The sequence below is a fragment of the Convolutriloba macropyga genome, chromosome 10 (genome assembly GCF_964194025.1).
Source record: "Convolutriloba macropyga chromosome 10, txConMacr16.3, whole genome shotgun sequence".
Taxonomy (NCBI): domain Eukaryota; kingdom Metazoa; phylum Xenacoelomorpha; order Acoela; family Convolutidae; genus Convolutriloba; species Convolutriloba macropyga.
In genome coordinates, this window is record NC_134477.1 from 12,764,142 (window position 1) to 12,778,034 (window position 13,893).

A 13,893-nucleotide genomic window follows, 5' to 3' on the forward strand; every position below is an offset into this window, starting at 1 on the left:
CTCCCCCTAGTTACAGAGCACGTGTCTTTACACAGTAAATCATTATATATAGGCACGTCTGGGGGTTTCAAATATGCACCCACTAATCTGGGGGTGGGGGCACAAGCGGAAAAGATCCGACAATTTTAATCTAAATTAAATGTACAAAAGTTAGTGATAGTACTCTCAAGACAAATTCATTATTAATTAGTGACCTTAGAATATCAGTCATTATTGCACCTTGACGTTTACGACTTTCCTCAAATTAAGTATATTATATTTAATTGCAAGCTTCGAAAACATTGTATTAGCTCCCTGCTCAATTTAGTTTAACATCAAAATACTGCAACTTTCAGATTCAGGAAAATGTTTGATTTTAGAGTTAAAAGATTAGGCAATATCACGTAGGTTGCGTCCTTAACTTGATTGAATAATTAGGAACAAAATTGTGATCACAGACAAATTGCATCTAATGTAAAAATATCAAAGCACGGCGAAGATCATTTTAATAAATAGCACTTGTGTTCTGCTCAAAAACTAAAATGAATGCTAATGATGTTACTAACTAATAGAACAGCATTTTCCGAAGAAAAAAAATTACCGAAGATCTTAATAATCATACCAATTGTATTTTGATCTCAAAACATGAAGAGACACATTAATTGATATTCTTTCCCCGACTCCTCCAATAATTATAGGTTCCTATGTATGATACTCTTATCAAGAAGTCGCTGGGTTTGTAAGAAAAAATCTGCATATAATTCTCTTTACTATTAATGTAATCCCAAACTCCTTCAAACGTTTTTTGTACGTTTTGTATTAAGCATTATTTATGAATCAGCAGAAAAAAGGACATGATTGCACTTGAACTTTTTAACTTATAATCCGAAACCGAAAAATACTAGGTAAAATGAAAAAGCATAAACCTCACAGATATAATCGCAAGTAGTAATTAAGAACCCATGATAGTTTTGATCATATCGTCAAACTTGACCATGCCGTCTGAATCCTCGAGAGAGTTGAGAATAGTATCTGCCTCGTCTTCTGAGAGACGTTCTCCCAGTTTAGTCAGGATGTGTTTGAGCTCTATGCTGGAAATCCGCCCATTTCCATCCTTGTCGAAAACTTTGAAGCCCTCGTGGAAGTCGTTGGCTGTGCTGGAGACGCCTATAAAAGGGGTTAAAAGTGGGTCACAATACTTGCTGTATCACTAGGAGTCCCGTACCTCTAATGCACGCCTGTTCGTTTTTCATAGATAACATCTGTTTGCTATAGATTTTAAACATTTTTACATGCTTGTTAGATTTTAAGGTATTAAGGGTTACTTTGAGCCGAGGCTTGAATTTTTATTCGGTTCACGTATTAACAGAAAAATCTGATTTGTCTGCGCGGCCTTTTTCTGTCCCTATTAAGCACACACAAGCAGGATTGGATAGAGAGTTTGCAAAAAGCTTGGTGTCTGCGAAACAAAGAACTCTTACGTTGCGCTAATTGAAAAAAAAGCGTGTCATGAGTATAATTTTTCGAAATAAAAACATAACCCACTACCGTCGGGCGAATTGCTCTCAAACAACTGGCGAGCGGTTGCCTTCGTCAGAAGCTAGCTACGGTTTAGAGAGGCTAGCTTAGCTTAATTGAAGGGGTGGGGGTGAGCGCTGCGGGAGGAGCGAACGGGGGGGGGGGGGTCGAGCGCTCTGGGTTAAGGGTGGAACGATGTGCAGATGATTGGGTTGTGAGTGTTCACAGCCCCACATCAACCCTATACTACTGTGAGCTAATGTGGGGGGGGGGGGGGGTCAAACTTTATGAACAGCCCTTCGCAGCATGAACATGTCTCCAAAACAGTTTCGGTGAATTGTATTCTTAGAGTATAGTAAGGCTTAGAGCACTAAGAGAACTTAATGCCCTCCGAGCATTACCTGTTTATCCCGTTTTTGAGGACAAAGGTGTCAGACTAAAAATCGGTCAGGCAAAAAATCGCATAATTCTTTTAATTAATCAGTAGTATTGTTACACTAAGTATGCGCTTTTAGTTTTAAAAAGCGTAGCAACAATTTGCTACATATTCAACATCGTAGTTCACCGCCGAAATTAAGAAGTTTAGAGTATTGAAACTTTACCATACTAGAATCTTTGCTTCATCATAAAATAAGTCGGCCTTCCCTAGCGGGCTTGTCCTAGCGTGTCTACCTTCAATTCGGGCTTACTGTTTTGATGATAACAGAAAAACATAGCCTGCAGTTTGCCGGAATTGCTGAAAAATAAGAATTGCGAGCCGCAGAATACAGATAGAAACAGATATAGGAATAAGTTGCAAAACTTATCGAAGTCGCTTTAAAAAAGGTGTAAAAACTTCCAGCAATATAATTAGGAACGGACTATGAATGGATTGAGAAAAATATTTAGAAAACCCATAAAAATTGAAACAACAGTAAAAATCAGGGTAAAATTGCCGCATGTGAACTAACCTTGCCACAATCAAAATATTTCAAGCGGGGAATTGGTGGGAGTTGGAGGGGTCTTTCCCATTATAGCCCCCCCCCCCCCCCCAATGAAATTATAGCACTCCCATTATGGCATAATTACCATAATTGTGGGGGGGGGGGGGGGTTATAGGTTATCTGACCACTAAGCTGGGGGGGCTATAATGGGAAAGACCCTGAAGGAGGATAGTGTAAGCAGGGTGGTCAATGTGGGGGTGGGGTTCATAGAGGTAGGGGAATGGGGGGCGCATGAGGTAAAAAAAATGGGATTAAAAAAATTCCAATTGACCTCTTCACCTTGAATATAACCCGTAGGTCGTAAATGCTATAAATTACACACTAGCTACTGTTAAAGTCCAATTTTCGAAAACTAAAGGCAATAATCAAAAATGGAGGTTAAAGCTCGAATAGAAAAGTCAAAATTCAAGTCTTAGACAAACTCCGCAAAAAATCGAGTATATTCTGTTTTGCAGCTCAGTGGGCTTATAACTTTTTGCCCCCTTAGGCGCACGTGTTTTTTACATAGCAAGGTCATATAACAAATAATTTGTAACTGCCGGGCATAAAAATACTTGCTAACATAAAAGATTCCAAAAAAACACAATAGGAAGACTCTAAGATTTAATTCCGTCAATAAATTAAAATTCAATGATGGGAAAACATAACCAACAATACATCTCCAAAAAGAGAAAGAGCGAGCGTGCCGTAAGTATAATTTTTCAGAACCAGCTAGCGTCGGGTAGATTGCTCTCAAACGACTGGCGAGTGGTTGGCTTCATCAGTAGCTTGCTACGGTTTAGTGACTAGCGTTAGCTTAATTAAAGGGCCAGGTGAGCGCGGCGGGAGGGGCGCACTGTGGGTGGGTTCAAGACTGATCTTATTATAAAGCAATTAAATCAGTCTTATTTTTCCTTCAAATCCATCGTTCTTTTCGCTCAGTCGCGCTTTTCAACCAAAATAGACCGATTTCACTGCTTTTTCATCCAATAGACTGATTTTATAGCTCTACATCAACCCTATACTACTGTGAACAAATATGGGGGAGAGGTGAAGTGTGGTGGTTCAAACTCTAAGAGCCGCTTATATCTCCAAAACAGTTTGGTGAATTGCATTCTTAACTTTAACCGGGTCATACTTTGAAGACATTAATCAATAATATGCATGAATTTGAGCGTAACTAAGAAGCAGTTTTGTATTACCGTACAAAATTAACGGCGCTCTAGGAAATTCGCGGTCACTGTTTTACTGATAACAGAATAACATGGCCGGTAGATTGCCGCAATAGCTGCGAAATAGACTTGCGTGCCGCAGAATACATATAGAAACAGATGTAGAAATAAGTTCCAAAACTTATCGACGTAGCTTTAAAAAATGCGTGATAAACTTCCGGCAATATAATTAACAATGGACTATCAATTTATTGGGAAAACCACGTAGAAAAAAAATCCGATAAGAATTACTGACACAATAGAACAAATAAGAGCAAAATTGCCGCATGGAAAAAAACCACTAGCGAGAAAGCGAATCACCGTCTTCATTCTTAACTTAAATTTAGAGCAAAAATAGTTGACACCGCCAAACCATTTGCTTTTTCGCTCCACTTCCTGTTTCGACGTGACCAAAATCATCACTTCAATTTGACTTCAAAGATCGTAAAAAAAGAGAGAACAGATCTCAAAATGAAACAGACGTAGGATAGCAGAAACAACTCGAAGCGTCGTACAAAAAAATCTTTAAACTAACCTTGCCACAATAAAAAAAGTCAAAAGGGGATTGGTGGGAATTGATGGAGGTGGGGGTAAGTGGGTGGGGGTGCAATGTGAGGGAAGGGTACATGGAGGGGGGTGAATGGGGAGGAGGCGCATGAGGCAGTTAAATAGGATACAAATTCTTAATTAACCTCTTCACCTTGAATATTACATTTAGGTCCCAATTGCAATATATTACAAACTAAGCCACCGTTAAAGTCCAATGTTCGAAAACAGAAGTCAATAATCCAGAACGGAGGTTAATGCTCGAATAGAAAGTTCAAAAATCAAATCATAAACAAAATTGCTTTCTGCAAAAAACAGAATATATTCTATTTTTCCCCTCCCAGCCTAATGCGCTTATATCTTTTTCTCCTCTTAGGCGCCCGCGTGTTTGTGTACATAGTCCCCTGCTATATAACAAATAAATTGTAACTGGGTGGGTAAAAAAAACTGGGTGGGGGGCAAAACATAGTAGATCCCAGGAAAAAAACTCCGGAACCGCTTCAAGTTCGACTTACACCAGAAGCAACTTACATATAAGCCAATAAGTAACTGAAAAAACGAACACTTTCATATTAAAATTCAATTTGAAACAAAAACCGGAGGTTTCAAATTATCAAGGAAGAATAAAATTAAAAAATTTTTTAATTTCAACTCCAAAATTATTGTTTCTAATAGACTGTCTAATACGATTTAATTATGTCAATTTATATTCAATGGTGGGAAAACATAACCAACAATACATCTCCAAAAAGAGAAACAGCGACCAAAAGGAGATTTAAAGGAGAGAATCTATAAAAACCTTTAAATTTTTGAAGTTTCCTAAAATTGCGAAGTCTCAATAACTGTTTCCAACACAACCTAAAAACAGTTCCTGGTTATTCATTGAGAACTACACGGCACCAAGATGCACTGGAAATTACATAAAAGATAAGCAAGAAGTGAAATACTTCAAAAAACTGCAGAATTGATATAAAAAAACTATGAAAACATGTGCAATCAAAAATTTAATTAATTTCATTTAGTAACAAAAAAACTAGCATCAACCTTCATTAAACGATTAAACATGGAATAAATAACCTGAAAGGCGAAAACCGGAAGAATTAGGCATAAAAATTAGGCACAAACTTAAATTGATATTTATCAAATCAAAAGGCAACGAATAACAACATAAAAACATAATAATCCCTCTACAAAACTACCCCACTCACTAAAAACGCGAAATCACAAAAATGGCTCAAGATTGCATATAAAACTTTAATATATAATTGATACGATTAAAAACTCTCCAAAGTTTACATTTACTTTGATATGGTTTAGAAAAACCACTTTACCCGGTAAAGTACAGTTAAAACTAAAAAACTGCTTCGAAAAAGCCGCACACGGTCATAAATTTCTCTCGCTTAGCAAAATTCTTACTTTTCACGCCTACTTTTCTTCCGTTTTGCCTGAACACTTAGTTTTCACGGGCGGCATTAACTTCTACATCCTGTTTTTAAAAAATCGATTAACATAGCTGGCAGATTGCCAGAAAATAGCCGCAATAGATCGTAGATTTTCAGTCTCAAAAATCAGTAAGACAGACCAAAAAAATTCGTCTTTTCATTGAAGGCTGATCTGTTATACTTTGATTTAAAAAATCTGTATAAGTTAATGCTGCCTCTAGTAGCTGATCTCAAATAACCTTCATTCAGAGTGACACACACCCATTTGACCTTATCTCTTTGAATTAAAGTAAATAAAAGTCAATTTCAAAGTGAGGAAGTCATTTTTGAGAGTGAGGTAAGTCAAGTGTGACCAAAAAATTAATCATGCGAATAAACAAAAAAACTCGTTCCACTTAGAGCGAAAAATGACGTCACGCATGCAATTCAGTTGAAATTGCATGAACGAATGAACAAATAGTGGCTGTGACGTCATATGGTCGTAACAAAAATCTTGACGACGAAATAAAAAACATAGCAGGACAAGTCCTGACGTACAATTCAAAGAATTTTCATTGACTAAACAGAGAACTAGACCTAGAACGGACTATGAATGGATTAGAAAAACCATTTAGAAAAAATCCGATCCAAAAAATCGAAAAAACCGTAAAAATCAAAGTGAAATTGCCGCATGTGAACAAAAAACCACTAGCGAGAAAGCGAATTTTTGTTCAAACACCGTTTTCTCACTCTACTTTAAATTTAGAGCGAAAAAAATTCACGCCGCAAAACCACTCGCTTTTTCGCTCCACTTCCTGTTTCGGCGTGACCGAAATCACTACTCCAATTTGACTTCAAAAATCATGAAAATGTGTGAACAGATCTTAAAAAAAGACAGCGCCCCAATACAATTCAAATTCTTTGAATTGTAATAAAAAACCAAGAGAAGGCCAATAATAGCCCTAGCTATCGCTGTGCGGCTATTAAAAAAAGGCTCTACCAATACTCTCTCGGAGTCGTAAAAAGACAGTGCCCCAATACAGTTCAAATTCTTATTCAAATTGTTATTAAGTAAATGGTTAAGTCAGAACTCTAGTTGAAAAACTCTAGATAACACTAGATGCTTGTTCTTTAAACAAATTTGTAACACGAAAATTTTGATAACTTAACCTCGTGATAAATCAAACAATACGTAAGCGTTACATTACAATTCTAACCTTTATCCTTCAATGACAAGTACATAGGGATAAACTGCTCAAATGTCAGCCTCCTTGTAGGGTCCTGCTTGAACCCTGACACTCGATCTACGTCATACTCTGTTGGGTTCAGGCCGAGTGATCTCGCGAGGGCCCCAACACTCTTGGCCTCAATTCGCCCGTCTCCCATTCTGTCAAACAGGTGGAACGAATCACGGAACTCAGCCATTTGATCATCACCCAAAGCAGCTGGCATCTTGTACAAAGATTTATCTGAAAAAATTAAAAGAGGAATTTAATCGATACTTTTTCAAAACAGATGAAAAGGAGAGTCTGTATTGTGCGTTCGCACGGAGTGTTCCATTAAATGTAAACATTTCATCACATCCCAAAAATGAACATAAACCCTGTATTTGATCAAAAGTCAAAGTGTATGCTTTTTCAATTTTATTATCATTAGAAAAACTTTGTTGACTGGAAATGACTCTCCTCGAAGCAGAACTAAAATAAAAAATCGTATTTTTTTTCGAAAATGAGCTTGCGAAAAATTTTATCATGTTTTTATATTTCCCATTTAGAACTCAACACATTGAATGAATTTCTTAGTTTCATGATAAGAGTGCGGGCAATGGTTTTTGAGAACATGGAGCGTGCAAGACAATAGCAACTATTCGAAGCAACTTAGAGGCAAAATCAAGCGTGAACAAATTGCAGCAAAAAGCCCGTCAAAAATTTTGCTCTGCTTCAACCCATTAACCTTGACTGTTGCAACCAAAGCTAGCTAAAAAAAAACATTTTGAGAGTGAGAACGTCAGTAAAAAAGTGAGGGTACTCATGTGCGACAAAACTTGTGTCGCGCAAATGAAGACACAACTAACTCCAATTATAGTTCGAAACAAGGAGGCTCGATAATGTGCGCTTGCCCAATGATTCTACCCGCTCGTCTATATTTTTGACTTAAAGGTCTATCAAATGATGAAAAAGAAAAACTTAAGAAGAACTAAAGAAAAATAAATACTGTTCGAAATTCATTGGTTAACAAGTAAAACAATTGATGTAACGGTCAATTTCAAAATCATTACTTACGGTCAATTTCAAAGTCTATTTTTAAAAAAAATCAAACAGTCACAATATCATCAGACAAAAACTAACAAATTAACTTGTTCTTCAATTCAAAGCAGATCGAAACTGTCTTTAAAGAGACTGGGTAAAACAAGAATAAGAAGGTGCAAAGACAACAACCATCAGATAGATTCTTATGCAACTCCATCGGATCTACTGCGAACAGACATCAGTGAGACAATGAATTAAATAATAGCGTAGAAGAGCCATCAGAACCGCCATTGTTGAGACTAGGAGACAAGATCAACAAAATCAATTAACAAAATCCAACGTTATTTACTATCAAAAATCAATATCTGATTTTTACTAAAACTCAATTAAGTTAAATTTGCATCAGATGAAACCAGATAAAACTCTAAATAGCATAAGATAAACTTGTACATATCATCAAAAGAAAAAACGCGTAAGACTTCAAAAACATTTCACCGGTCCATAATAACTAAGTAACAAGTCAACAAAGGGCAAAAATTGACAATACGTTTATATGGAGACAATTAACTTCAAAATAAGAAACACTACCTAACAATAAATTCTTTTAAAACTCCATAGGAAGCCATTGAGACCTGTCATTATCCGGCATATATTAGGTCTAAAAAATGACAAAAACATCCAGAACTCGAAAATTCGGTTTAACTTTGCATGAAAAAGGTGTCGAAGCCCTTAACACCATACGCTATTCAATGAAACCACTACTTATCTTTAAATGCTTCTATCCTAAAACCCATGAGCAACGCCATTATGTTGTAATATACACAGAAAACCAAAAAACAAAAAAACAAAAAATGGTCAAATATACAGAAATCAAAACTTTAACTTTTGTGAAAATTTGAATTATCAGAGTCAAAAAACCATAAAAAACAACTGCTGTGCGGAATAGATTTTCTTCTCTAGAAAGATGAGGCCGCCTTAGATTACTGAGACCAAGCTACAAAATGAAAATTCCAAAGACAGATAATAATTACAAATATAAAAAAAACATTATATTTTTTTATATAATTCTTAAGGAAAAACGTACAAAGATTTGCAACTAAATTAAACTATATAGAATACCTTGAAACTTCATTGAAATCCAGTTGCACCACTCATTAGTGAACACATATCTTAAGACTACAAATTAATACCGAATACAGGCAGAACTCAAAAAAATCCACAAGGCAATCAACTGAAAGTGATGGAAGGTCAATTTGGTTACATTTGAACATCAATAAACCTTTATTATATAGGTAAAGTTTGCAAAAAAAAACAAAAAACACACAAGTAATGGCCAGTAAAGACAAATCAAAAAACTTTTATGAAAAAAGTCAAAGCCATAAAACCATCAGCTGCAACATAAAAACAATAAATTGTTTATCGTTTGATTCGCCGAAAATTGGATCGGACAAGTCAGTAATGATAATAAGATACCAGTTGTCAAAAAGCAGAATAAAAAGTGGCAGAGCTTAAAAACACAATCAAATTCTTTCAAAGACCAATTATCCATTTATTTCGATGTCACTTTGTCATTAGATATCTGAAATCTCTGAATTAAATCATTTACGTCTTCAGAGGAAGGCAATGAGATCTGTCATCATCCAGTCTATCTTATGAGACCACAAAAACAAGAAAAAATACAGGCAGAAATCAAAAATTAATTTAGGCTAATCGATAAAATTAGTCTTATGTTCAATTGCGTTTTCTTTCAAAACCAGTGGGAGTTTTTAGGTTGATGACCTGAAAAGGCAACAACTTCAAAAATGTATGAACGTCCAAAATTCGCATTTTGTAAAAAAACTCGGTATCGAAGCCATAAAACCATTGGTTAAAAAAGATGCTAGAAAAATTAAACTTCTCGAAAAAAATGCAGCTTTTCTTCAATGCAAGAAAATGAGACAGTTTAAAAATAAGTGCAGAAGTGAAAAAGATTTTCTTAGAACAAATGTATTAAAGCATTTAATAGACAATAGGTATGTATCAACTGAAGCATTATATAGGGCTCTTATACCTATACGGGAGCCAACTTGATCTTTTATTATTGATACCCAGTCATGAGACTGCAAAAAGACAAACGTGATCAAGAGAAGAATTCAATTCAAGTTTACCAAAACTCTTTATGGAAGCCATAAAAATTATGAACTATTCTCTTAAAACACACTTTGTGACCACGGAGACTTGTTTTCACGTAACAATAAAGCCGTTAATAGCTGGCCTTCGGTAGTAAGTTAGGTATACATCTTTTGCCAAATAAATATCGAGCAGCGTTGAAATTTTGAAAAGGCGTCAACATACGAGCCGAAGAGAGTTAGACGTTCTTGGAGAACCAACTCTTGACCTGCGCAACAGCCAAATTCTCGATATTTTAGCCTGTTAATGCAGGTAAGCCTGCAGCCATGGACAGTATTATTATTACTGCACCTCTGCAACCCAGTCTACTTTCAGGTGCGGCGAGGAGGTCTGATTTCGGGCTAGCAGCAGCCATTAGAGTTTCAGATTTTTTGGAGAACTTGTAAACATGCAGCTGTACTTGGAGATAGCTCCGAAACTGCAAGCCTGTCGATGGTTTCCAATCCTCTTGTTCATGTTCATATTGTTTCAATTTGTGCAATGTTAGGCTTGGCTGCCATGAGAATTACCCGTGGGTTTGGAAAGTGAATATGGATGTTATTGCCCGTTAATACTGAATGACATTTATATGTTGTTATCTCAATTATTAGGGAGCAACTTACCCAATTATTGGCGAGCAACCTCATAAACTTTGTCACCCTTTAAGAGGAGAAAGTACGTTTCACCTTTTTCGTCCATTTTGAATCCGTGGGCAATCAACAATAAAAACGGCAGCATCAAGAACGTAGCAAATTTCTTGCTGCTCTAGATTTAAAATTATTTTTAAAAAACTATGAAAATCAAAAACTGCTGCAATGGAAAATAGCCCAACTAAACAAATTAAATTCAATTGTTTAACAGAAAAGGCAAAAAAATAGCTGACCATAGCTATTTCTCGGTAGACTTTATTTAATGTATGATAGATGGAAAACGATCAAACCTTTATGAAAAAGAGACTCCATTTCCCATTTCAAACAAAAATTTATCTTCCAATTAAATGCATTTGATGGCTGTTGCTAAATTAATTACTTATTTCAACTAATTGAAATAATTGGACACAGTGATTAATGTCCCTGCATGTCAGTCTCTGTGCTTCAAGGTTACCAGAAACAATTAAATGCACTGACGTAAAAAGGTATGTTTATTTAAAATAGTTAAATGCCATGATAACCTATTAAAACATGCATTTGAAATTCACGATGTCAAGTCAAACGCAGACGTTTAAATCTTAGTTGCAGGGAAACTTAAATAAATGATCAAAAATCTAGGTGAATTGAATTAATGTGATATATCTAGCCAGCTGCCCCCTCCCTCTCCGCTGCTGTAGCATATTTACCGCCTCTAGTCAGCTCATAATTTGATCTCCGGTAAAGCATGTCAGGTAAATTAGAAGTTAAACTGTTGACCGATTGAATTTCCACCGGAAGAGGTTTTCCAACTTTTAGGAGTTTGCCTTCATCGTCAACGAGAACAAATTTTTCAAACTTTGGCGGACACCAAACCAACTTAAAAGCAATTCTTGACTTGAATTGAACGTGAGCCACATCATGTGGTGGTATTTGGTTGCAACCATTTGTGCAGGTCGACCAGGATCCGCCTTCACCGAGATCAGCTACACTTGACCTCTTAATATGATCTCCTAAAAAGTTTTGCTTCGAAATTTGGGGAATTTCACCGCTTTCGTTTGAGTTCTTTTGTACATTTCCAAGCATTGTCGTCAAATCACAGTGATTATCGTCCATAAATGCATGACCGGTGCTGGCTATTTCTTTGAGACCACCACACCATAGTAAGATACTCCTAATATCTTGCCAGCTTTTACCGACGAGAGCGTTTTCTCCGAGATTTAACACTCTGTTGGTAACTTCCAAGAGCCTTCCACACGCAGTGCCAGGATATGCATTATCAATTATGACTTTGTCAACAATTCGATGAGCAAACGGATACACTTTCTGTCTAACACGTGACATATTAAACCTGAATACAACCTGAACACGTAATCTGCCAGTGGAACAGACAAACTAAATAGTTCTGTTTTAAAAAACGTAAATGAAAGACCCTCCTCTAAATGGGTAGTCGGACAACTCGGAGCAGGCCAGTCAATTATGTATATGTACAAAAATTTATAGTCAGCCTCAGAAGCAAAAATAAATCAACAGGAATAAGGAAGGAAGATAAAGCTAATAAACGGTCAAAAGCACATCGTAAGCAACAAGTCACAACCGTTATTTTTACTATCGTAGCAGTTTCACCTCCTCGACAACCGTTCCTTAATTTTTAGATACTTTAGATAATTTCCGTACAGCCATAAAGATATTCAAAATGCAAAAAACAGAGCCAGCGAAATCTCTCAAAATGGGATCAAAACAGGAATGGTAAAGACTGCAACCGGAGAGTGACTTTCCGAGGAAAAGCAGTAGAATGTGCGTTATGCAAAAACTGGTTTTATGCAAAATGCCAAAAAATAACAGAATATGCCAATATGAAGGACGTTGTTTGGATCTGTAACTACTGCTGCAATCAACAACGAGGGGCAAAAGTTGAGAGAAAAAAATGTTCAAAAGCTACGTGCATGACATTTTTTGAACTAATCGTGATAACCTGGACGAGTACTTAAGATTTGCAAATTCCATTCACAAAAACCTGTAATTTTTCACAGGAAAAGTGAAAGACGAAGGAAACACGGCTTTTCTTGATATCAAATAACTATCACAAAATTTCCTGTCATTGGTATCAAAAACTTACCGACACGGAAAAATACATAATTTTTGCAGCTGTGCATCGCTTCGGCTCAAGAAAAACGTAATTGCCGCAACGGTTCAAAGGGTGTTTAACTCAACAAGTAGATGGCCGGCCTTCAACCAGGCGCTTGAAAACAACAAGACATGCTGGAGTAAACATCAATATCCAGATGAATGGTCTACAAAAATAAACCCAACATTAGACCAGATAAAAACTGGCAGTAAAGATCAATTGAGAACAAAAGAATGAGAGCATCAAAAAAAGTTAGACTAGATCTCATGACTAACCAAAACCAACAACTTCTCTGCAATACTGAGGAACCTTAACAAAGTTTTGCAAAAAAAAAACTGCGTGAATTGCAAAACCTACTCAAAGCGAGAAAAATAAGATCAGGCCTCCTCACCCTGAAATCATCTTTCGATAAAAACCTGAAATTGCACGTGGTATATGAAATTGGGCAGACAAGCCGACATGTCATCACTAGAATATCACAATATCAATAGTAGTAGTAGTAGTAGTAGTAGTAGTAGTAGTAGTAGGAGAGTCTTTAGGGTCGGAGCCCTCGGGTGTGGAACCCTTCAGTTTTCGTTTGGCACGAGTTTTTTCATTGGATTGCAGATTCCACAGTTGCATAGAAGTCTCCAGGTGCAGCTGTCGAGTTCGTTGTAGCTTCTGTGGAAATAGTTTTGGTACATCTCTGTCAGAAGTTTCTTCGTCATTGGCTTCTCCGTTGTCCTACTGATGATGTTGAATAGCTTTGTGGCTCTGAAGAAAAAATTTTCGTCTGATTTATGTAGTCGGTGTTTGGGGAGTTCAAATTCCTGCTTTTGTCTTGTTTCGTTTTCTTTTCGCTTTGGCAGTTTGTCTTCGGGGACGTAGTAATTGCCTTCTAGGATTGAGAGGAGATAGAGGACATCGTGCATTTCCATGTACATGGAGAGTGGGAGTATTTTCAGCGTTTCGAGTCTTTGATGGTATTCGTCGTTTCCACCGCATATCCACTTTGTTGCCTTTTGCTGGATCTTCTCGATTGATTTCATGTCAGTCTTCGAAGGGTACCAGACGTGGGAGGCGTAAGTGAGTACGGGCACTACGTATCCTATGTAAGCGTTCAGTT

At 36.7% G+C, this 13,893-nt stretch overlaps 2 protein-coding genes across 2 annotated transcripts; both read right to left on the minus strand.

Moving 5' to 3' along the window:
- Positions 1-46: 46 nt before the first annotated feature.
- Positions 47-7,102, minus strand: LOC142348605 (myosin-2 essential light chain-like). Its single transcript, XM_075400005.1, has 2 exons — positions 6,855-7,102; positions 47-1,146 (listed from the first exon to the last, which is right to left on the minus strand). The coding sequence occupies exons 1-2, from the start codon at positions 7,087-7,089 to the stop codon at positions 932-934; spliced, it is 450 nt and encodes a 149-aa protein (XP_075256120.1). The 5' UTR covers positions 7,090-7,102; the 3' UTR covers positions 47-931.
- Positions 7,103-11,326: 4,224 nt separating this feature from the next.
- LOC142347924 (uncharacterized) lies at positions 11,327-12,004 on the minus strand. Its single transcript, XM_075399089.1, has one exon. It carries the CDS (start codon positions 12,002-12,004, stop codon positions 11,327-11,329), a length of 678 nt encoding a protein of 225 aa, XP_075255204.1.
- Between the last annotated feature and the right edge of the window lie 1,889 nt (positions 12,005-13,893).